Below are 23791 nucleotides of genomic sequence, written 5' to 3' on the forward strand. Positions count from 1 at the left end.
ACATTGAAGAAACTAGTATATAGATGTGCATGGATGTGCAGATGTGCTTGGGTGGATGGGTGCAGTGAAGGCTAGATATCTTCCACAGTCACTTCTCCAGGGTCTTTTTCTTGAAACTGGAGCTTGCTGTTTTGGCTAGACTGGCTGGCCAGTAAGCCCCTGGAATCCTCCGGTCCCTGGCCCCAGTGCTGGGGCTCCAACTGTGCACTGCTGCACCTGGCTGTTGTATTTGCATGCTGGGGATCCAAACTCAGATCCTTACACTTGTATAGCAGGCACTATCCCAGCCCCTTAGCTTTTGACCAGAGCAGTCCAACAATGACATACTTTCTCAGACTACAACGTAAGGTTGGAGATATACAGAGGAATCATGACTTACTGTATTTGTTTGATGGTGTTACTTGAGTAAAGGCATTCTGCACTTATTAACTCCCAACAAAGAAGGTTGGATGATAGAAGTTGGGAACTATTCTGAAACTTTTATGTGCCTGATAGGTTACAACAGATGAGCACAGACTGATATATTCTCCTTCTGCACTGCCCCTCTCCCATCCCTCTCTGTCCTCCTTCCCACAGGGAAGGATGTGGTGATATATTGTATACCCTAATAAACTTTGCCTGAAGATCAGAGGACAGAACAAGCCACTAGATTAAACATAGAGGCCAGGTAATGGTGTCATACACCTTTAATCCCAGTACTGGGAAGCACACTCGCCTTTAATCCCAGGAAGTGATGGCTGGGTGGAGCAAGGTATATAAGGTATATAAGGCATGAGGAGACAGGAACTAAAGGTTTTTTTTTTTGACAGAAGCGTCCCTTTCAGCTAGAGGCTTTTTCAGGCTGAGGAGTTGGTGAGTTAAGAGGTGGTGGCTGTGGCTTGTCTCTCTGATATTTCAGCATTTACCCCAATATCTGATATTTTAGCATTTACCCCAATATCTGGTACCAGGGTTTTTATTATAAGACTGATTTAAGTTTCGAGCAACAGAAGAACACTCACAGTGGGAAAAGATACAGATAGATAAATCTAATGTTGATTGGATTAGAGGTGCCAGTTTAAAATAAAAGGCAGTAGAGTGCTTTTAAAATTTAGATTCTTGAACTGCAACTCAAGAGATTTTGAATTAATTACTTTGGATGGAACCCAGGAATCTATACTAATACATAATGAGGTTTAAAAAAAATACTTTGTTTTTTATTTTATGTATATGGGTGTTTTGTCTTTATGTTTATCTGTGCTATTCACCACACGTGTGTTTTGTGCCCATGGAGTCCAGAAGAGGGTCAGATCCTCTGGGATGGAGTTATAGACAGCTATGGATGCTTAGAATTGAACCTGTGTTCTCTGTTAAAGTAGACAGTACTCTTAACTGCTGAGCCACCTCTCTAGCCCCATATCTTGAGTTTTTTTGATAACTGTTTTGTGGGATGGGATTTTCAATGCCAAGCAGTATATCTTAAATACATATTTACCCTGAGCCGTTTTTCTCTAGGCCAGCTTTTAGGTCATTCTAACCGCTACATTCCTAACTTTTCTGGGGTTATTGGAGATAGACACCACCCAGGTTGGGAAGCCTCAAGCAGCAAAGACTGAAGCAGTGACATGTGTGGTGTATTACGTATGGGTGTTTTTATTACACCTCTGATACATGTTTGAACAGAGTTTTTTCATGACTAAAAAAGCATTGTGATCTAAGTTCGCGTTTGATGAGCAGGTCTCAATTCTTAATGAGGCCTTTTACATTTTGTTTAAGAATACAGTGTGGTAGCCGGGCAGTGGTGGCGCACACCTTTAATCCCAGCACTCAGGGAGGCAGAGCCAGGCGGATCGCTGTGAGTTCAAGGCCAGCCTGGGCTACCAAGTGAGCTCCAGGAAAGGTGCAAAACTACGCAGAGAAACCCTGTCTCGAAAAACAAACAAACAAAAAAAACAAAAAACAAAAAAAGAATACAGTGTGGATTAGGAAACCTATTAAAGGTAAGAAGTTAGGAAATCTGACATAACCATTGAAAGTCAGTCAGGGCTTCTAGGAAGAACTGATTCTGAGGGATTGGAGAGATGGCTCAGTAGTAAAGAACACATGTTGATTTTCTAGAGGACATAAGTTCGAGTCCCAGTAACCCATGTTGGGCAACTCCTAACCTTCTGTAACTCCATTTTAAGGTGCTGCAACACTCTTCTGGCTTCCATGGACACCTGTACATGTGCTGCATATATCCACAGACAGACAGACAGACAGACAGACACACACACACACAAAATGTTTAGGAAAGAACTGATATTTAAAGTAAAAGCAGACATAAAGTTGGGTAGATTAATGTAGTTGAAAATTCTGGGGGCAATAATTTTGCCAACTTAGCAACTTAAGGAAAGCCTCGGAAGTGAGAAAGAACATTAGAGTGGGTGAATGTAGGCAGTGAGGTAGTTCAGAGCATGTCTTTGGATGCTTAAGAATATTTGATTTTTATAAAATCTGTTTGCAATGGGAAAGTTTTGGAAGGTTATAAGTGACTGGAATCAGATTTGTAATGCTAAGACAGAACTGCCTACAGTGTGGAGAATGGCAGAGAGGGGAAGGGAGCAACATATAGGAAGCTGTTGTACTAGTATTCGTGAAGCTAGCGTCCTGGACTGACACAGTAACAGAAAATCTGGTGACTATAGTCTTGGTTGAGGGCCCACTTCTGGGCTCAGTGAGGCTATCTGTGAAGTCTCGTGTGGTGGAAGGTGCACGCACCTTCTCCTCTAGGCACTGTCCTTTGCATGAAAGCCACCCTCATAATCTCATCACTCTCCCATGGCCTTGCTTCCAGACATTACCACATTGGAATTAGATTTCAACACAATGATTTTAAGAGGACTCAAATATGGATTGTCTTTAACTTACTACATACAACCTGCCGTCATGTAGTATCACGCCATGTCTTGTATAATGTAAGAATTTCACAAGCTGAATTCTTCTAGTTCCTTTATACTTTTAACTTCAAAATACCTAAAATTTTATATATTGTGTGTTTGTGTGCACCATGGTCAGAAGATAACTCTGTGAAGTTGGCTCTCTTTCCACTTACATGGGCTTCAGTGGTCAGGTATAGGGAATCAGGCTTGGTGCTGGGCCATCTCACTTGGCCCTTTTTTCAATTAAAAATTACATTTATTATTTGAGAGAGAGGAGAGAGGAGAGAGAGAGAGAGTGATTGATTGCAGGCATGGGTGTTGAGCTTAGAGGATACATCTCAGGAGTCAGTACTCTGCTCCACCCTGTATTCTGAGGATGAACTCATGCCATCGGTCTTGTACAATGCAGTACCCCATCTAGTACTCAGGTGCTTTTACCTGCTGAGCTGTCTTGCTGGTCTACCTTTACTTTTATTTGTATATTGAATTTTTTTAATCAACTACTGTGTCTTCTTTAGCTAGTTTTAAAGACTTCATAAGAAATTTAAAAAAATGTTTTAAAATGTACCCTCCCCCCCCCTTTTTTTTTTTTAAAGACCGTGTTTCTCTGTATATTCCTGGCTGTCCTGGAACTCCCTTTGTAGATCAGGCTGGCCTTGAACTCACAGAGATCAGCCTGCCTCTACTGAATGCTGAAATTAGAGGCATGTGCTGCCACCACCACCTGGCTAAATACTACATAAAGTATTTTTTTCTTTCTACGTTGCCTTCAAGATATCTTCATTTTGGTTTTCAGCCTTTTTTTTTAGAGACAGGGTTTCTTTGTGTAGTTTTGGTGCCTGTCCTGGATCTCGCTCTGTAGACCAGGCTGGCCTCGAACTCACAGAGATCTGCCTGGTTCTGCCTCCAGAGTGCTGGAATTAAAGGCGTGTGCCACCGCTGTTGGTGGTTTTCAGCATTTTTACTATAATACATGTAATAGTGTAATGTCCCCTGTTATTCTCTGAGATAGCGTATAACCTAGGTCGGCCTTGTACTCCTGATCCTTCTGCCTTTGCTTCACAAGTGCTGAGGTTACAGGTGTGTGCCACCAGGCCGAACTGGAATGTAGGAGTGTGTGTGTGCTTGAGCTTGGCTTGTGTGGTGTGGTGTGTGTGTGTGTGTGTGTGTGTGTGTGTGTGTGTGTGTGTGTGTGTTGAGAATCTATCCTACGGTCTCATGCATGACACACAAGTACTACTATTGAGCTATACCTTTAGCCCTTGGGTATGGTTTTTGTTGTTTGTTTTTTAAATTTTGTGTGATGTTCTTTGAAAGTCTTATGTCTTGTGTTGAAACCTTGTTTTGTAACTTGTTTGAATTTTCCTTCTGCCCATTTTTTCTATCTCAGGAGTCTTTTAAGAATCGTTTTTGTTTTAAGTCGGCGGGCACATGCTGGTTATGTTGGGAAAACATCTACTGATCTGTCCTCAAGTTTTCCAATCTTTTTCTAGTGTGTTCAGTTTATTTATAAGCCTATCTGAGAGACTTTTCTCTCTTTGGTGGGGGCGCATTGTTGGAGATCAAACCCAACCATGCCTAGTGTATGCTAGAAAGCTTCTTCTATTGAGCTATACGCCCCCTGGTATTTCTGTTTTTGTTTATTATTTATATGTTTATTATGGTTTCTACATCTCTATTATAAAGTTCTTTATCTCTCAATGCAAATTGTTTACTTCTTTTCCCACTGGATCCCTTAATAAATTAATCATAATTAGAATTTGTTTCTGACCCTTATAAAGTTTCTCTCTCAGTTGGGTTGTGTGTATTACTTTGTTTCTGTCAGTGATGTTTTTCTTGCTTTTCTCTCTCATACACTCTTTGCCTAAATACCAGGTAGATCTGTAGAAGAACCGTAGAGATTGAAGTAGTGTTTTTATTTGTTAATGGCAAGGCACCTTTCCTTTCCCCCAGGCTATTCATATGGGAGACTCAGTCTCAGTAGATGAGCTGAATTTAGGTGGTGATGATGACTTTGTCTTACACATACTAGACTTCTCATTCTTCCAGCAGTGTGCTCCTGTTGTACTTCAACAGAGCTTGTATGCTATAGAACCCCCCCCCCCACACACACACACACATTTTCTCAATTCTTTTAGATTTTAGGTGTTTAGATGTGCCTTGACTATTTACAGGCAGGAGTATAATTCAATGCTTTTGTCCCCCTGTCACCAAACTGCTGTTTGTTAGTCAGTGTTCTGCTAGTTCAAGCCAGGCTAGCCTTGGAGCTGTAGTTGTTCCTTCCTGAGATGTAGCAGACCCCTCTTTATGCTATCATGTCAGTTCTTAGGGAGCAGGGCAGCAGCTTATGCCTCTCCCAGAGGAAAAGGATTTTGCTTGTGCTTTTTCCCTATATTATCAGTAGATTTTTGCCTGTATCCTGGTAAAGGGTTTCCTGTCTCTCTGTAGAAGCAAAAATGTTTTATTTCCATTCTTCCCCCAGAAGTAATGAAGCCTTACCTGAGTCTTATGGAGGAGAGATTTTGTTTGCCATCACCTCAGACTTACATATTTGTGCTTTGTTAAAAATCTATGAAGGGAAAACAAAACAAAACAAAACAAAAACCCATATATGGAAGGGTGGCAGTGGCGCACACCTTTAATCCCAACACTCGGGAAGCAGAAGCAGGAGGATCTCTGTGTGTTCGAGGCCAGCCTGGTCTACATTGTAGGTTCCAAGACAGCCAGGGCTACACAGAGAGAGACTGTCTCAAAAAATGAGAGGAAAAAAAAAAAAACAATGTGAAGGTTGGTAGGCTTAGTAGGTGGTCTATTCCTCACCATTCTGCTCCTGACGTTCACTTCTTTCTTCTGTATTACTATGGAGACCTACTCTTCTGGATGAATTACCCTACTCCAGTCTTTCTAATGAGCACATGATAAATGCTTATGGAGAAAAGGTTGAGAGTGAGTATAACTCTGGGGCTATTGTTACTATAAACTGACTCACTAGCCCCAAACCTTGGTTTTTTAAAAGTTTAGTAAGTTTCAGCTGGGTGTGGTGGCTCACATCTTTAATCCCAGTAGTCTCATTAGGTGCCTTATGATGTGAGATCTGATACAGTTCCAAAATAATTGACTTTAAAAAAAAAAAGTGTTTTGCCATTGTTAGAGATGTATTCTTTATAGTTGCTTGCATTCTAAGCAGAGGTAGAAGTATCATTTTTAGATTGTAAATTTAGTTTGGTAATGAGATGGGCTTCAAAATAAAGTCTGTATACATCTCTTGATAAAAATGTATACAGTACATTTTTGAGAGAATATTTTGAGATATTCTCTATACATAAACTTTGGAGAGGAAAGTTCTACTGTATTCATTCTTAGACTAAAGGCTCTTTAAAATTTTTTTTCTTTTCTTTGAGAACTTGATAATGTATTTTGGTCATATTCATCCCAATCCTCTTCTGTTTCCCCAATCACCCAGCCTTACCCTCTCCCCTTAATTAAAAAGCCCTTAATTAAAAAGCCAGTTGATTCCAGTTTGAGTTGTCTGACTATTCTTGGACATGGAATCTGTCTTACAGTGTGGTCCATATACCAGGTGTCCCTCCATTTAAGAGTACTGACTTTCCCTTCTCCTCACAGCAATGAAATGCCAACAGCTCCTTAGTTCAGAGTGGGACTTCGTGCTGAGCTCTTCTCCTTGTGGGTCTTTGTCCAGTTTGAGCTTGTGTAGGTCCTGTGTGTGCTGTCAGAATCTCCTCCTCTGTGCTGCGTCTCTCCTGTCGGGTCTGGAGAACACCATCTCCCTAAGTCATTCACCACCTCTGGACAGTCTTTTTGTCCCTTTTCTGCATAGAGTCCTCAAGTCTTGAGGGAAGGAATATGACATGAATACTCCAGTTAGGGCTAAGCACTCTGAATAGACTTCAGAACTTTAAATTAAAAATAGACATTATGCCAAAAATACAACCTCCAAAGATACCATTTTAAGTAGTGGCTAAATGCAGGTGGAGCCCCTCTCTATCAAAAATTTGGCCATTTGAGGATAAACAGGTAACAAAAGTTATTTGGGAATGGATTTTGGAGCATTTAATTGGAAAAAGGGAGGCTTTGTGATATTTTCTGTTAAGAATCATTGTCTAGTCCATTTATTCATGAATAGATGATTTCACAAACACTCCACTTCTTCAAAGGTATTTTTTGTCACCTAAGTTGGTGGTTCTTTTCTGCTATATTGAGGAATTTAGATCTTTTCTTTGCCTTCTGTACCCAGCATAGTGTGCTCTCGCTCTCGCTCTCGCTCTCGCTCTCTGATTTTTCGAGACAGGGTTTCTCTGTGTATCTTTGCGCCTTTCCTGGAACTCACTCTGTAGCCCAGGCTGGCCTCCAACTCACAGAGATCCGCCTGCCTCTGCCTCCCAAATGCTGGGATTAAAGGCATGCACCACCACCGCCCGGCTGCATAATTTTATCTTATTAATTTTATTCTTTGACACTTTAATGTATCCTGATCTGTCCATCCTAAACTCCCTCCTCCTCCAAGACCTCTTTCTTCCTTCATGTCCTTGTTCTCCTGTTTTAATAACCCACTGACCCAGTATCTTTTCATGTAGTTTTCCTATTACAAATAGAACCTTGTTTCTATATGCCTTTGTAATGGAGCAGTGGAATTGGTTTATGTTTCAGAGAATCGATTGTTCTGTTTTTTCCAATTTTATCACTGTGTATTACAGAGCAAGGGATTTCATTATGATACTTCTGTCCATACATATGTATTCTCTTCATATTCACCACCTCTGTTACTGTTTCTCATTTTTATCCTCTTTCAAAAAAATGTCTCTGAAGGGCTTTGTGTGTCTGTGAGATGGCTCAGTGGGTAAAGGCACTTAACCACCAAGCTTGTTGACCTGACTTCCATCTCTGGGATGATGGCAAAAGAGAGCTGATTTCTACAAGTTGTCCTCTGACCTCCACATATGCATACTCATGTGTGCATACATAAGTTAAATAAATAAAACATAAATGTGATTTACACAGGAATGTCTTGTGTACTTTTCCCAATAAGAAAGGAACAATAAGTCACCAGATACAATCTTTTTTTTTTCTCAGGGTTTCTCTGTGTAGTTTTGGTGCCTGTCCTAGATCTTGCTCTGTAGCCCAGGCTGGCTTCAAACTCGCAGAGATCCGCCTGGCTCTGCCTGGCTCTGCCTTGAGTGCTGGGATTAAAGGCATGTGCCACCAACACCCAGGTTCAGATACATTCTTTTTTTTTTTTTTTTTGGTTTTTCGAGACAGGGTTTCTCTGTGTAGCTTTGTGCCTTTCCTGGGACTCACTTGGTAGCCCAGGCTGGCCTCGAACTCACAGAGATTGGCCTGGCTCTGCCTCCCGAGTGCTGGGATTAAAGGCGTACACCACCACCGCCCGGTTTAGATACATTCTTTTACCTATATTTAAACCGAATCTCTTTTACACGTATTTTTAAAAAATTAGCTATTTAGTTTAAAAACAGCTTTTCAAGGTGAAAGAAAGGGCCTCAGTTCATATAGGTATAGGTAAACTGGTGTGATTATATCTTTTTCAGAAAACATTATTTCAAAGATGGCTATAGCTACTTGTGAAAGCCCCAATAGTATCATTTAAACAATATCTGTATTTGCCTAATTTATTTAATTTAAGGTTCTGAACTATGTGTTTACCATATGATCGTTTTTCTCCTAAACGTTCCTATTCCAAGCTTACCTCTAGTGCAGTGGAATTTTACACTTTGTTTTGTTGGAATGCTGGAGAGTGACTCTGACTTGTGCATGCTGAGCAAGTGCTTTCTCTCCTGGTGTGCTGTATCCCTGGGCTTCAGCACTTTCCTACAAGGTCCACGTATTACCACTAATACGTGGACCTTGTAGGAAAGTAAAAAGAATATAGCGACCACCTAAAAGCCTATGTAGAGTAGCTTCTGACATTTGGCATCCTTATTTATTTCCAAGAATAAACAAACATGTAAGTAACCACAGTTAAGAGGTTGAAATTATGACTCAGAGGTTAAGAGCACTTGGTGCTCTTCCAGAAGACCTGGGTTCAGTTCTCAGTACCTACTTGGTGGCTCAAAACCGTCTCCTGTAACTCCAGTTCCATGGGATCTGATGCCCTCTTCTGGCTTCTGTATGCACCAGGCATGCATGCATATGGTGTGCAGACACGTGCAGATAAAAACACTCACACATATAAAATAAATCTTAACACACACACACAGTTAAAGCATATGTGTACAATTTTGTGTTTGATATTTAATGTTTAGTATTGCATCATAGGCATCTTTCTGCACCAGTAAAGTTTGTAAGCAATTAAATGCTTCTCCCCCCCCCCTCTCTCACACACACACACACACACACACACACACACACACACACACACACACACACACCGTTATTAAATCTGCTAGGAATTGATGATTCTAATAACCTGTTTTCATTTACAATATGCTATACTTAATTTGAAAACCAGAAAGGTTTAACTTGGAAGCTCATTTGTTTGTATATTTTTAAAAAATTTATGTGTATGTATGCGAGTCTGTATAGGTATGTGCATGTTGGGGTGGGTGCTCTTGGAGCCCAGAACAGGGCATAGGATTTTCTGAAGCAGGAATTTTACTTGGTTGTGAGTTGCCTGATTTGGGTGCTGAGATCAAACTCTGCTCTTCTGCAAGTGCAGCAAGCACTCTTACCCACTGAGTCAACTTTCCAGCCCCTGAAGCACATATTAAAAGTTAGCTCTATTTGTAACTGTATTTCAATTCATAGAAATATATAGGTTTCTTATTTTGTATTTAAAGATGGGGTAGAATTTTTCATAGTTCATTGACCCAGCAATGGTTTTCTTCTTTAATTTCAGAATTCCATACGACATAATCTGTCACTGAACAAATGTTTCCTTAAAGTGCCTCGATCCAAGGATGATCCTGGAAAGGTAGGACATTTTCTTAAATTGAAGTGCTTTGTCTCTTGGCACATATGAATCAAGACCTTCTCTAGTTCACTGATCAGAGTGAAACAGCAAGTACTCCTTCCCACTCTTGCTTAGATGATATGTTAAAGACCAGCTCTTTTTAAAAATTTATTTATTGTTTTTTTGAGACAGGTTCTCACTATATCCTGGCTATCCTGGAATTCATACATATCTACCTGCCTCTGCCTCCTGACAATTGCAATTAAATGCTTTGCCACCCCTCACCCCCAACTTGAGAGCTCTTTTAAAGTAACAAAGAAGCCAGTGAGAGCTTGTCATTGATAGCTTGCCTTGCTTTACCTAGCTTTGTTGGTTGTTTTCTTAGTGTTGTATGTGGAATTGTGGAATGTAACCAGTTGTTGAGCTGCTTGTCAGGAGCTGTAGTAGCTTAGCTGTTACTGCCTGGGTTGGAACTAACTGTGTACTTGGCAAGTAGAAAAGTGCTTTAATGAAATAAGTTTGTTTCTACTCCATTCTCGTAGTTGCTTTATTATCTCCTGATAGAATTACAGTTTCAGTGTTTCAGCCAGAGGGGAGAGGACACCCCCCACCCCCGTTTTGTTTTAGTGCAACAGTAGTGCAGCTACAGCTTTGTAGAATCAGTTCTTTTCTAAAGCTTAGATTGCTGGGTTGGATCATACTTGGTTGTCAACATGAGTTGCTAGATTTGGACTGTGAGACAGTTATGCCTGTTGGCAAGATAATGTTCTTATTTGAGTGATTAGGTGTCTGTTCTTTGTTAGAGAATATCCTTTTCAGCTTTACTGTTATTTTAGTTGTAGTTTAGCTCATTCATGGCTTCTGTGGAGACCATTTCATAAGCATGTCTTTTACATGGTTATGTTCAGTTCTTTCCCTCACCTCCTTTTGGCTAATTGTTTATCCCTTAAGATTGTGCTCTAGTACTACTCCCCTGAAGTGGGGTTTCTCTCAGTGTAGCCACTGTTACGCTACACCAGCTCCTAAACTGGTCTCTGTTTTAGGGCTTGCTGTCTCTGTTTATAGGATCTTTCACAAAGCAGCCAGCAGTCTTTCAGAAATGCTGACCCCACCCCCTAGTTGTTACTCTTCATTTATCTACAGAGTCTGAATTTCTGAATCATGTTTATCTTGTCCACTGTTGAACCCTAGTTGCTTGCACAGCAGTCATTGCCATTGAAGAGGCGACACCCCTGTTGATGAGCATACTGTACCTTCCTTTCTTTTCTTGACGCCCACACTCCTGAGCAGTGATGAAACATAGCACTTTTGAGGATTTGCTCTCCCTATAATAGTCTTACTTTTTTACTTTTTATTTATGCTCATAACTCTAGCATTGTGAGTAGGAATTGATAATGAAAAATTTCTTTCAGGCTTGTTTTAAAAAGACCTAGTTAATTTTTAACGTCCCTCACAATTTTTTTTTTCTTTTAAAGACAGAATCTTACTCTATAGGCTGGCCTAGAACTTGATAAGTAGATTAATCTGGCCTCAAATTCACAGAGATCTGTCTGCATCTGCCTCCCTTCCCGAGTACTAGGGTTTAAAATTGTATGTGACCACACCTGGTCATTTTCATTGTTAGTATACAAAGCACGTTGAAAACTAATTTTAAAAAACAAGATATAATTTAAAGTCTATGAAGGCACTAATTGGATTTTACAAACACTTGATTCTGATTTAACTTTTTAAAAATTTGCTTGTTTCTGTGTTTTGAGACATGTCATTACTATGTAGCCCTGCTGTCTTGGTGTTTGCTATGGAGACTAGGCTGGCCTTGAACTTGGAGCAGGCCTCTGTCTCCCTAGGGCTGGAATTGCAAGCATGTGCCATCATGCCTAGTTCTAACCTTTTTTTTTTTTTTTTTTTTTTTTTTGAGCTGAGGATTGAACCCAGGGCCTTGCTCTTGCTAGGCAAGCACTTTACCACTGAGCTAAATCCCCAACCCTAGTTCTAACTTTTAAAGGGCGTAAATAATTGCTATAATTAATACCTGATTTCTAACTTATTTAATGTAACTAAATTGTAACCAATTGGAAGGCCATTAAACACTTGACTGCCAGTTTTATTTTCTTATGCACAGAAGGTAAAACCCTTTCCTTCTTTAATTAAATAGTATCATGGAGTAAGGCTGATTTGAAAAATGTAGAGTTCATTTTGTAGTTACCGTTTGGGACTAGGTTTATTTCAGAATGTAGTTAAAATACAGAGGGACTGGAAAAATTCAGGGGACCTGAGTTAGGTTCACAGCACCTGTATTAGGCAGCTCACACCCACCCATAACTCTAGCTTCAGGAAATCCAACACCCTCTTCTGGCCCCCATGGGCACTTATATTCATGTGCACAAACCCATACACATACATAACAGAAAATTAAAAAGAGAATATTTTAAAAAATAGAGATGAATACTGAGAGGTATGAGCTTTCAGCTTTTACCATTTGTCTCTAGCGTTAATGTTTTATATTCATCAAACCTGCCACTGTTCTCATTAATTTATTTAATCTCACAAGCTAGATTTATGGTAGTATAATTGCTTTCACTTGGGATCCCAAAGCTAGGTTTGAGTAATAGCCATTGTTCTTACTGATTTTGGTTAGAAGGTAATGTTATGAAGTTGTTCTTAAAAGTAACACATTTCTGTGAATAAAGTCATTTTTATTTGCTACTTAAAGTTTATTTATTTTATGTGCATGGGTGTTTTATCTGCATATAAGTCTGTTTATCACATCTCTGTCCCCAGAGACCAGAAGAGGTTGTTGAATACCTTGAGATTGAGTTAAAGGTAGTTGTGAGCTTCCATGTTGGTGCTGGGAATTGAACCTGGGTCCTCTTTAAGAGCAACCAGTGCTCCTAACCTCTGAACTATCTCTATAGCCCCTTTATGAGATTGAATGAAATTGTGCTTTAGAAGAAGACAAAATTACATTGCTTTTAAGATGTTTTTGAAACCTCAGTGTTACCCCACTTTATAGAAGAGATAGTTAAGGGCAAGGCCAGGATTCTATTTGTTCATATGCAGTTTGGAGTTAGCGACAGCTATTCTGGTCATAATTATTTACATAACAGTTGCAGAAGGCAGATTAATTTGAAGAGGAATTCTTCAGAAAGAGCTGCAACCGGCTTTTCAGCTTATCATTAGGAGTGTCTCTTTCCAGCCCCCAGTTCCACTAATTTTTTTTACTTTATTTATTTTCTTTTTTTTGAGACAGGGTTTTTCTGTGTAGTCCTGGCTGTTCTGGAACTTGCCCTGTAGACAAAGCTGGTCTCAGAGATCTGCTTGTCTCTGCTTCCTGAGTGCTGGGATTAAAGGCATGCGCCACCTCCACCTGCTTTGATGACTTGATTTTTTTAGGTCAGTTAATGGTAGAGATTATGTTTTTTTAGTGACATCAGGACTTTCCTCTGTGTTGCTCCACCTCCTTCCAAGTAATCTGTAATCAGCACAGCAGCTTAGGATGAATGCTGAACGTGTGAGGTTCACTTGCTTTGTAGCTGAGTGCTTTTCACATACCTGTCTTCTTGAGAGGAGGCCAACATGTTGGTTATGTTTGGGTATTTATAAAAAGTTGTTGCTGTTTTGTTTATTATATTACTGTTTTCTGGCATTTGAGAAGCTTTTCCAAAACCACCTTCACCACAGTAGGAGAAAACCATTGAGCCAAGGTGGGGTGGGAATAGTTTTTGGTTTGGGGTATAGAATGGATTTTGTCATCTCTTAGAATCTTGCTAGCTCTAGCCTTGGCCCATTAGGCCAAAGAGGTAGAAATAACTGACATAACATCTTTCCCCTTGTTTCATGCTGTGGCTTCCTGTTCGCTGTGTTACCAGAGAGGTATTAAGAGTGGCCTAGACCCAAAGTGCTTGTTGAATTACTTATTTCATCATGTAAGAAGTCTGTCTTTCCTCTATTCTTTGAAATAATTTCAAAGAGCCATATTGTTTTTTTTTCCCTAAAGAAATACAAAATGAAATTATTTTGTCCCATAACTATTCTTTTTAGGAGAACTTTTTTTTTTTTTTTTTTTTGGTCATTTCTGAGTTGGAGTCCTTTCTCCATGTCTATGTATCCTATATTTTTTGCTTAAGGCATTTTTTTTTTCCTTTGTATGAGTATTTTGCTTGTGTGTAGCTCAGTGTACCATGTTTGTGCCTGTTGCCCAGGGAACCCAAAAGAGGGCTTTGGGTTTCCTGGGACTTGAGTTACAGACAGTTGTGAGCTGCTTCTGGAAGAGCAGCCTGTGCTCTGAGTCAGTGAACCATCTCTTGAGCTCCTTTCTCTGATTTTTAACGACCATATTTTTTATCCTTGCTCATTAGGTCTGTTTTCCTTATTTTTGTTTAATTTATTGATCTAAAACTTTTTTGTAAATGTTTTATTCTTTAGTTTGTATATGCTTAATAGTGATCTTAAAGGTAAGTGTTGCTTGCATTATGAAAACACAGTTGATTTTCCGTTTAAAAATGGTAGCTGTGTTTTGTTTCCTGACTTAGTCTTCTTTCAGCCTGGTTCTTTTTCCAGTTCAGAAGAATACTTCATTTGAAAGGATACAAAGAACTCTCAGAAGTAGCTTCGATAAGTAGCACGAATAGCCGTAGACTACTAATAGCTAAGATGGTGGAGTCTACCTGCCTGTTCTGGGTCGTTAATTACATACAGTTACTTCAGAAGAGGAGCTTTATGTAGAATGATGGTGGGGAAAACTGCCTGAGAGTAGAAGGTCACCATGGCTATGTAGATTTTGCTCTCATCTTATTTGTAAAGAAACAAACTTAGCTGCTTATAGAAGCAGTTTCGGGAACTTCTGAGAGTGTGATTTTTTTTTTTTTAATTCCACCCTCTGACTTAGTATAAAGGAACATAACACAGTTTAACTCTTCGCATTATCTTCAAAGGAAATTTTTTTGGGTGTCAGGTGGGTGATGTAATTGTAGATTATTCCATTTGGAACATCTTATTTTTAAAAGATGTAGAAAAACTTTAAAGACAATGCGAACATAAAATAGAACATTAAGAGTTTGACAGTTTTGTGGGAATTAGTTATTTGTCCCAAAGAAGGAAGACCAAAACAACAACAACAACAAAACAAAAACAAAAAACAAAACCACCAGACTTAAAGTACATGCATATGGTTTGTGAGGAAGTTGACTACTTATCTGTCTCTTTGTATAAAGCCAGAGAGAACATAGGACATAGGGATAACCGGGAGTGTAGTTGGATAAAAATGAAGACATCCTATTGGAGTAAGATTAAAAAACAAAAACAAAAAACCCATAGGAGTTTATAAACCATGTTTTAGCGTTTTTGATGTCTTTGAGTAGACTTAGTGGTTTTAAATAACTGGAGCCAAGAGCCCCAGCTGCCGTCTGGTCATAGGACATAATCGAGTTTAGTTGAAGGAGCAGTTTGAACAAAGTTCAAGTGAATCGTGATTAAAGGATTTAATAACAAGGTCCAAAAGTAAAGAAGTGGATTGATGCCAGTGAGCGAACGTCAAGGCAAAGGTCAATTGTGAATGTCATATCAGTCGATAGACACACTGAGGTATGAAAGCCAGGGGTAGCTGGGCCTGGTGGCATATGTACTATTCCAGCACTTAGGAGGCAGAGGCCAGTCTAAGCTGCAGATGAGGTACTTCCGTTAAACAACAAAAGGCTGGAGAGATCGCTCAGCTGCGCGCTTGCTGCTCTTGCAGGGGACCTGAGTTCAGTTTTTAGTATTCACATCTGATGGCTCACAACTGTCCATTAAGAAGCTCTAAGTCCAGGGGATCTAGCATACTCTTCTGGCCTCCATTGGCACCCCTGGCACCTACACATACATATATAAAAATAAAATAAAATCTTTGAAAATCAAAAGCCAACGTTGATAATGGGTATTTCAAGAATTTGAAAGACTCATAAGATAGAGCTCCCAACCCCCGCATTACAGCATGCTGTGAGCAGTTTCCCCTCAGCACATGCAGTGTCACACTTGGTTGTTGTGTCCCCTTTCCAGATCTAACCATCTTATAAAATATTTAACCTGAAAGTTAATTTTGATGGCTATAAATGGTAATCACTCGCTTTACAATTCTAGAAAATTTGAGAAGCATATAGTGTAACCACTGTGATCAAGATTATGTTATTCTGTCATTTGGGAGTCAGTCTCCCCTTTCTGAGGCCCTAGCAATTCCTAATGTGTTTTCTGTTTCTAAGAATTTTGCCTTTGTTAGATTGGCATGTAATCAGTACATGGTCTTTTTAATTGCCTTTTTAAAATTTAGCATGATGCTAAATTGTTCCATCTTACTACATGTATTCCATCCTGTGGGTTTCCCACACAACATGAGACTATGAGAGTTGTTGCTATTAGATCATCAGATTCCTTTCTTTTAGGCTTAGACCAGATAATGATAAATTTGAGATTTAACAAACTAGTAGTCATATTAAAACAGCTAGTAGTCATATTAAGCTGCCTTTTTAGTGGGTTACGTATTAAGGATAGGTGAATTGTGTGTCTCTTAGACATTCAGAATGATATAGAAAAACTTTATATTCAACTATAAAAAATTCTGAAAGAATTAAATTAGGGTACTGATTAAATAAAAACACGTAAGATACTTTTACATATCTTTAACATTTAGAGAAGTCATTTATTAAATCAATATGGTAATTGCATATTTTAAATCTATTAGTCTAAGAGTAAATTACTTAGATGTCCCTCTAGACTTCATTTACTTAATTTGATAATTAATGCATTTAAAAGCGATGAAATCTGCATTTGTTCCAAAAGGAATGTTCCAGGAACCTAAGTTGGCATTGGGATAATCGTTTATACATTCATTCATTCCGCCAGCCAAGCAGCCTGCCTTTGAGAGCCTACTGTGTTTGATCATTAATAGTCTCCTTTGTGGTTGGAGAGAGTAGCGCTGGTGCTTAAAGTAACACTTCTGAGGGAAAGATGAGGTTGTTTATTACACTGATGCGATGAGAATAAACCAGACTCAAGCCGGCAAGTATGGTTGCTTTTTATGTGGGACATGCAGGTTGCAGTAGCATCTTAAGATGCTGTGGGCAAGATGAATGGCCACATAGAAACTGGGAATGAGAAAGAAAAGATTACTATGTGATACAAAACTATGGATGTCAGGGATGGAGAGGGTCTGGTTTCGTTTTCAAAGTTCTTAAAATAGGTATGCGTTGAGAGCTAAGGAAGAGTGGAAACAGCATATGCTTCTCAGTGGGCTTATTTAAAACATAAAATTCACAGAATTAGCCATTTACGTTTGCTAGCCACTTAGGATAGGAATTGCTCTCTGGGGAAAAAAAAACTATTACTTTTTTTCTACCTAATCAGATAATAACCTTTTCTTTCTTCTTCTCCCCCCCCCACCCCCCATTATCAAAATAGGGTTCCTTTGTGTAGCCTTTGGCTGACCTGGAACTAGCTCAGTAGACCAGACTGGCCTCTAATTCACAGAGATCTACCTGCCTGTATAGTTGTTGATATGACTTGATGCCTATATTTGTATATTACTTAATAGAACCAGAGCTCTTTTACATGTCTAATCTTGATTACAGATGAAATCTGGTCAAACCTGGCTTTAGATGGTGATCTTTGAGTTTTTCATAGGTTTTTTTCATGTAAGGGAACTTGTAGAGTTGTCAAACATATGAGTGTGCATGCTTTTTCACAGGGTTGGCTGCTTTCTAATGTTTTTAATTTTGAGTGCAAAGCAGTATCTCACCATGATTTTGATTTGCCCAGTTCTAATCACCACTGATTTTTAAAAAGCATCTTTTTATGGCCATTTGTGTATATTTTCTGAAGGTTCTTTTCAAGCCTTTAAAAATTATTGATGTCATTACTGAGAAGTATGTGTGTGTGTGTGTGTACACGTGCGTGCGTACACGTGTGCTTCATGGAAGTCTTTTGATAGATTTATATTGTGAAAATACTTTCTCAGACTGAGGTTTGCCTTTTTATTATAATTATGCTGTAAAAAGAGTCATGTTAAATGTTAGTGAAATAAATGTATTTTTTAATTATTTGGTGATTTTTGTGTGCTGTACAGGCAGACAACTAGTACATAAAGATTTTTTCCTGTTTCCTTTGTAAGTTTGATGTTTTACATTTATGTTCATGATTCATTTCAAATTAATATTTATGTGTGGTGCTTTTAATTGTCCTTTTGAATTGTTCTTTTATCTTTATGCAATGTTCTTTTTTTAAAATTGATTTTTGTGTGTTTGTGTGTGATGCTGGCATACAGAGTGTTTGTGTGGCAAACACTTTGTCATTTAATTTATGTCTCAGTACCCACATTGGACAGCTCACTATCACCTGTAATTCTAGTCCTAGGGTATCTGACACCTTCTTCTGGTCTCTGAGCCTGCATGCACACGGCGCACATACATCTGCACATGCACATAAACTAGAATAAAACTCGTAGGAAGAAGAACCCCAGTGACTACCGTATCCTAAAAGAAAGCTGGGACTCAACTAGAAATCAGGAGACAGGAACTCTTTCCAGGCACTACTTTGTTTTTTGACAGTGACTCAGCTATGCCATGCATAACCAGTATTAGATTAGAAGTCTCTGACCCTTTTTTCCCTGTCATAGTTATTATTCTGTGAAGACCATGATCAAGGCAACTTTTTTTTTTTTTTTTTTTGGTTTTTAGAGACAGGGTTTCTCTGTGTAGTTTTGGTGCCTGTCCTGGATCTCGCTCTGTAGACCAGGCTGGTTTCGAACTCACAGAGATCCTCTTGGCTCTGCCTCCCAAGTGCTGGGATTAAAGGCATGTGCTGCCACCACCCAGCCTTCAAGGCAACTCTTGTAAAAGAAAGCATTTAATTGGGGGCTTGCTTACAGTTTCAGAGCGTTAGTTCATGTCAAGGTGGGAAGCAGAAAGGCATGGCACTGGAGCAGTGGCTGAGAGTTTTACGTCCTGATTGATCTGCTATGAAACCTCAAAGCCCACCCCCAGTGACACACTCCAGCAAGGCCATACTCTACCCACAAAGGTACACCTTCTAATCCTTCCCAAACATGAGCCTGTGGGGGCTGTTCTCATTCAAATTACCACACCCCCTTGCAAATACACGTTTTTATCTAGATACGATTTGTATACCATCACCTTTTGTTGTGGATCAAATAACCGAGTAGTTTCAGCATATTTGTAAAGCTATTCTTTAACCCCCACTGCTGAACTCGAGGCATTTCCATTTCATCACCTTAAAAAGGAACAATTTCCATTAATGTTTTCTTCTTGTTCCTCCCATTTCAAGCTCCTGGCAACCGTTTATTTTCTGTATTTATGAATTTTCTTAATCTGAATAGGTCATATAAAATATTTCAAGGTTGTTTTCTATTGGCCTCTAATATTTTGCAAAATGTTTATGAAATAACATTTATTTAAAAATTTATAACTATGAATAAAAGTATATGGGAAACTGTAGTACTAGTTTTCTGGATACATTTGGAAGTAGAGTTGTGGTAATTGTTCATAATCTGACCATATCAGGGATTTGAATAAACATTATGGGTTAATACATGATCTTATTATAACTTATGATCATCCAAATGTTAAACTATGTTTGTTAGAAGTTAACTCAGTGTATTACTCAGAAAAATCTCCTGGCCACCTTGCCTAAAAAGATGAGAAACAATGTTGTTATGACTGAAGTAAAATTTGAAATGATCTCAGCTACTACTAAATGAAGTAGAAGGAACAATGACCTAATTTAGGAGAAATACATTTCAGAACAGCTGTATACATCTGTATGTACTTTCCCTGTTGGTACAGCATATGTATGAGACCTTGGTTTCAGTCCCAGAAAAGCAGTGTCCCCATTCAGTAGTTAAGATACAGTACATTCAAGTGATTATGAGCATATAAAAATTTTCAACAAACTGGAAAATAGGTGAAGAAAACAAATAGAAAGTGTAGAGCTGAAACGTAAATTATCTAAATGAAAAAATGCATTGACTGGCACATTGTTATATCAGGAATGTCTGAAAATTAGAAATATGTCCAAAACCAGTGCTTCCAAAGGAAAAACTAAAATCACCTTTCAGGACTAAAAGGAAAAGTACATGAACCCACAGTTACTTCCTGAGCAAGTAATTGAATAATGAGACAGAAAAACACCTAAGGATCTGAACAGCACACCTGCCAATGTCAGGAATAATTTCTTTACCAATGGATATGAGAATGCTCATGAAGGTTGGTCATAAAAGAAATCAAATGAGTAGATTTCTAAAGGGAACACTTTCAGAGGAACAAGTAAGAAAATGAAATTAGAAATTAAACATTTCTAAAATGTCTCTGGTCACCAGAGCAGAAATGACAAGATATTGGAAAAATACTTTGGACTGATTGATAATACAACTGACCATTTGGGGTTTGCCAAGGCAGTTATTTTGAAAGAAGCTATAGCTTTAAATGCTTTATGCGGAAAGATAAGGGTTTCAAACTTTTTTTTTAAGATTTATTTATTTATTATGTGTACAGTGTTCTGCCTGCATGCCAGAAGAGGGTGCCAGTTCTCATTACAGATGGTTGTGAGCCACCATATGGTAGCTGGGAATTGAACTCAGGACCTCTGGGAGAACAGCCAGTGCTCTTAACCGCTGAGCCATGTCTCCAGCCCGGTTTCAAACTTTTTAATCTACTCATATACCATAAAAACAACAGGATGAATTGAGTCCATACCATAGTAAGAAGAAAGGAACAGAACGGGGTTGGCAAGATAGCTTAGCAGGCCTAGCTACTTGCCACCAAGCCTTGCAACCTGAGTTCTATCCTGCATGATGGAAGGAGACAACTGACTCCCACAAATTAGCCCTCTGACCCCTTCAGAAATGCTGTGCATGCATCTCCCCCAGTAAAAGTAAACATAAAAATAAATTTTAAAACAGGAAAATAACAAAGAGTGGTAATTTGAGTCAGTCCTAGTGGTGCAGGCCTATGATCCCAGATGCTCAGGAGGCTGAGGCAGGAGGATTGCAAACTCAAGGCCACCCTGGACAAAGGTGAACCTGGAGCTGTCATAATAGTAAGGAAGAAGAAATGAACAAAGAAAAAGCAGTAATACCGGCCCTACACATTTTTTTACATATATGTGTGTAAACACACACACACACACACACACACACACACACACACACACACACACACACACACACACGAAGAAGCAGTTTCCAGATTACTTCATGAGGTCAGCATAACTGTGAAAGTAAGGTTGGGTAAAGAAGAGATGAGGAGAAACTGTAGACCAATATTCAGGAACACATGTAATTTCTAAACAGTCTTATTAAATAAGAAACACAGAGCCAAATACAGGAGTGAAAGCCATAGAGATCAGAGAAATAGTGATAGCCACCAGCTAACCTTAGCTCACCACACCTCTGTAGCTTCCCAAGAGAACCAACTTCTTCCTGTCTAACCTGCTCTTTTATTGCCTTGCTGTTCTGCCTTCTCATTGGCTCTTAGCCCAGCCACTTCACTTCCTCATCACTCCCGGTCTGTACAGACCTCCAGGTCTCTATGGTTGGTCCTGGGATTAAAGAGACTGCCTGCCATGTGATTGGATTAAGGGTATGTGCTACCACTGCCTGACTTTTGTTTATGGCTGGCTATGTCCTCTGATCTCCAGTCAAACTTTATTTATTAACACACAAATAAAACATTACAATTTCCCCTTTTTTCTAATAAAAATAAAAAAGAATAAAAAAAGTTTAAATCCTTAACCAAAAGTTTGCCAGTTGAAATTTTTGCTGTATAGAAAGGAGAAAATTGTGATCAGTGGGATTTGTCCCACTGATATAATAAAGATTAAAATTAGACCCAGTTGATGTGATTCACTGTATAAGAAAGAGAAAGCTGAAAAATCATACTGTTTCAGCTGTGGAAAAATAATTTGATAAGATTTATTATTCCACAAACTAAGAATTTTTTAAATTAAAAGTGTATATGAAAACTTTAGAACATCATGTTTAAACAAAATGTTAAATAATTTCATTCAGATTAAAAATAGGGGAAGGATGCTTGAATATACCTACTTTCATCAATACCTGATAGTATTAGGAAAGAAAAAATGAAAACATCTAAATTTAAAAGAGTAAGTTAAACCCTCCACAAGTTATTGTTATAGAAAATCTCAAAGACTTTGTGAAAGCAACTAGAACAAGGATTTGGCATGGTCTTGAGATGCAGGGCACATAATCTCTATGGACTAGCAAGGCACTGGAAGATTTAACACACCCCATTTAACAGTAGCATCCACAGTTCTGAACTGTGTTAACAAATAGATGCAGATCTGCTTACTGAAAACATTACCAGGAGAAATAGAGGAAACCTACACAAATGGAGAGGTAGCAGCATGCTTGCAGAGAAGAGGACTCCCTGCTATTGGTTATGTGTGGTTATGTAATACTTTTTTTTTTTTTTTTTTTTGATTTTTCGAGACAGGGTTTCTCTGTGTAGCTTTGCGCCTTTCCTGGGACTCACTTGGTAGCCCAGGCTGGCCTCGAACTCACAGAGATCCGCCTGGCTCTGCCTCCCGAGTGCTGGGATTAAAGGCGTGCGCCACCACCGCCCGGCGTCATGTCAGGGTTGTAGAAATTGACAAGTGGGCTCACGTGTTATTATGGGCAAAAGACCTGAAAAACTCCCAAGTTTTAGAGTATATATTACTTGATTTCAAAATTTCATGCAGCTACAAAAATCAAGATAATGTGTCATTGGAACACAGTCTAGATGAATTCAGCAGATAGATTGCAGAAGTAGATTCATGTATACAGTAAGCTCACTTTTGACAAAGGTATTAATGTATTCAGTTGATATAACAGTCTTCTCAAGACTGCCTAGTATATCATGGTGGAAAAAATAATCCTTATTTACGTTGAAAATCAAATGAAACAGAGACATAAGTATAGAAGTTGAGAGCACAAAACTTTTAGAAGAAAGCATTGCAGAAAATAATTTTCGTCTTGGAAAAGGCTTTTTTCTTTGAAAGAAATTTGATAAACTAGACTCTATTGAAGTAAGCCCCTTTTGATCCTTATAAAGTACCATTATGCAAACATTGACTGGAAAATATTCACAGTACATACATCTGACAAAGGATTCATTATTTAGCATATATGAAAAATTTATAACACAAATCAATGAGAAACTGACAAAAGAGAGCTGTATTACCATTCATCAGGAGACTAGAACCGCAGAGACATAACTACACTTGAACAGAGAAGCACATGTTGCAGGAATGGAGAGTAGGACTCTCTCACATTATTGAGAAGAGTGGGAAGTAACTTAACAGTTTGAGTCCATTTATACAAAATTCTAGAAAGGGCAAAAAGCTAGTGTATAATGACAGGAAGCAGACTTCTGGATGTTCGTGAGGGAGGTGGTGGGCAAAGGAAGGTAACTCTGCTGCACCACACAGAGGCTTTTGCGGGTGATGGAATGTTCTTTGGCTTTGATTTTGATTAATTACAGGGTGTGTACATTATTAAGACTTTTTGAATTACTTACTTAAAATGGGTGCATTTTGTTTTTTGTTAAAACATACTTCAGGGAAGTTGATTTTAAAAGTAAAACGGGTTGGTGAGATGTCTTAGCACAAAAAAAGTGCTCATAATAGATTTTGCCCCATCCTTGATCTCTATGTGGTATTTTATGTACAAGAACTGTTAAAACATTTGTCTTTGTGTTTTAAGGTAATTTGTTTATTTTTATTTTTGTGTGTATGGTTTTACCTGCATGTATGTATGTGCACCATGTGTGTACAGTGCTCACGGAGGCCAGAAGAGGGTGTCAGATCCTCTGGAACTGGAGTTACAGATGGTTGTTAGCTACCATGCGGATGCTGAGCTTGGGTTCTCTTCAAGAGCAACAAATGCTCTTAAGCACTGGGCTATTTCATCATCTCCTGCTTT

At 38.8% G+C, this 23791-nt stretch overlaps 1 protein-coding gene across 10 annotated transcripts in view; it reads left to right on the forward strand.

Moving 5' to 3' along the window:
- Foxj3 (forkhead box J3) overlaps positions 1–23791 on the forward strand; it is a 98292-nt gene that overhangs the window by 43404 nt on the left and 31097 nt on the right. For all 10 annotated transcript variants that reach the window (XM_042271800.2, XM_076564950.1, XM_042271798.2 and 7 more), the window contains one exon: positions 9772–9846. In XM_042271800.2, coding sequence (XP_042127734.1) covers positions 9772–9846 — 75 coding nt within the window. The remainder of the gene's footprint in view (positions 1–9771; positions 9847–23791) is intronic.

Source organism: Peromyscus maniculatus, chromosome 2 (genome assembly GCF_049852395.1).
Source record: "Peromyscus maniculatus bairdii isolate BWxNUB_F1_BW_parent chromosome 2, HU_Pman_BW_mat_3.1, whole genome shotgun sequence".
Lineage (NCBI taxonomy): Eukaryota > Metazoa > Chordata > Mammalia > Rodentia > Cricetidae > Peromyscus > Peromyscus maniculatus.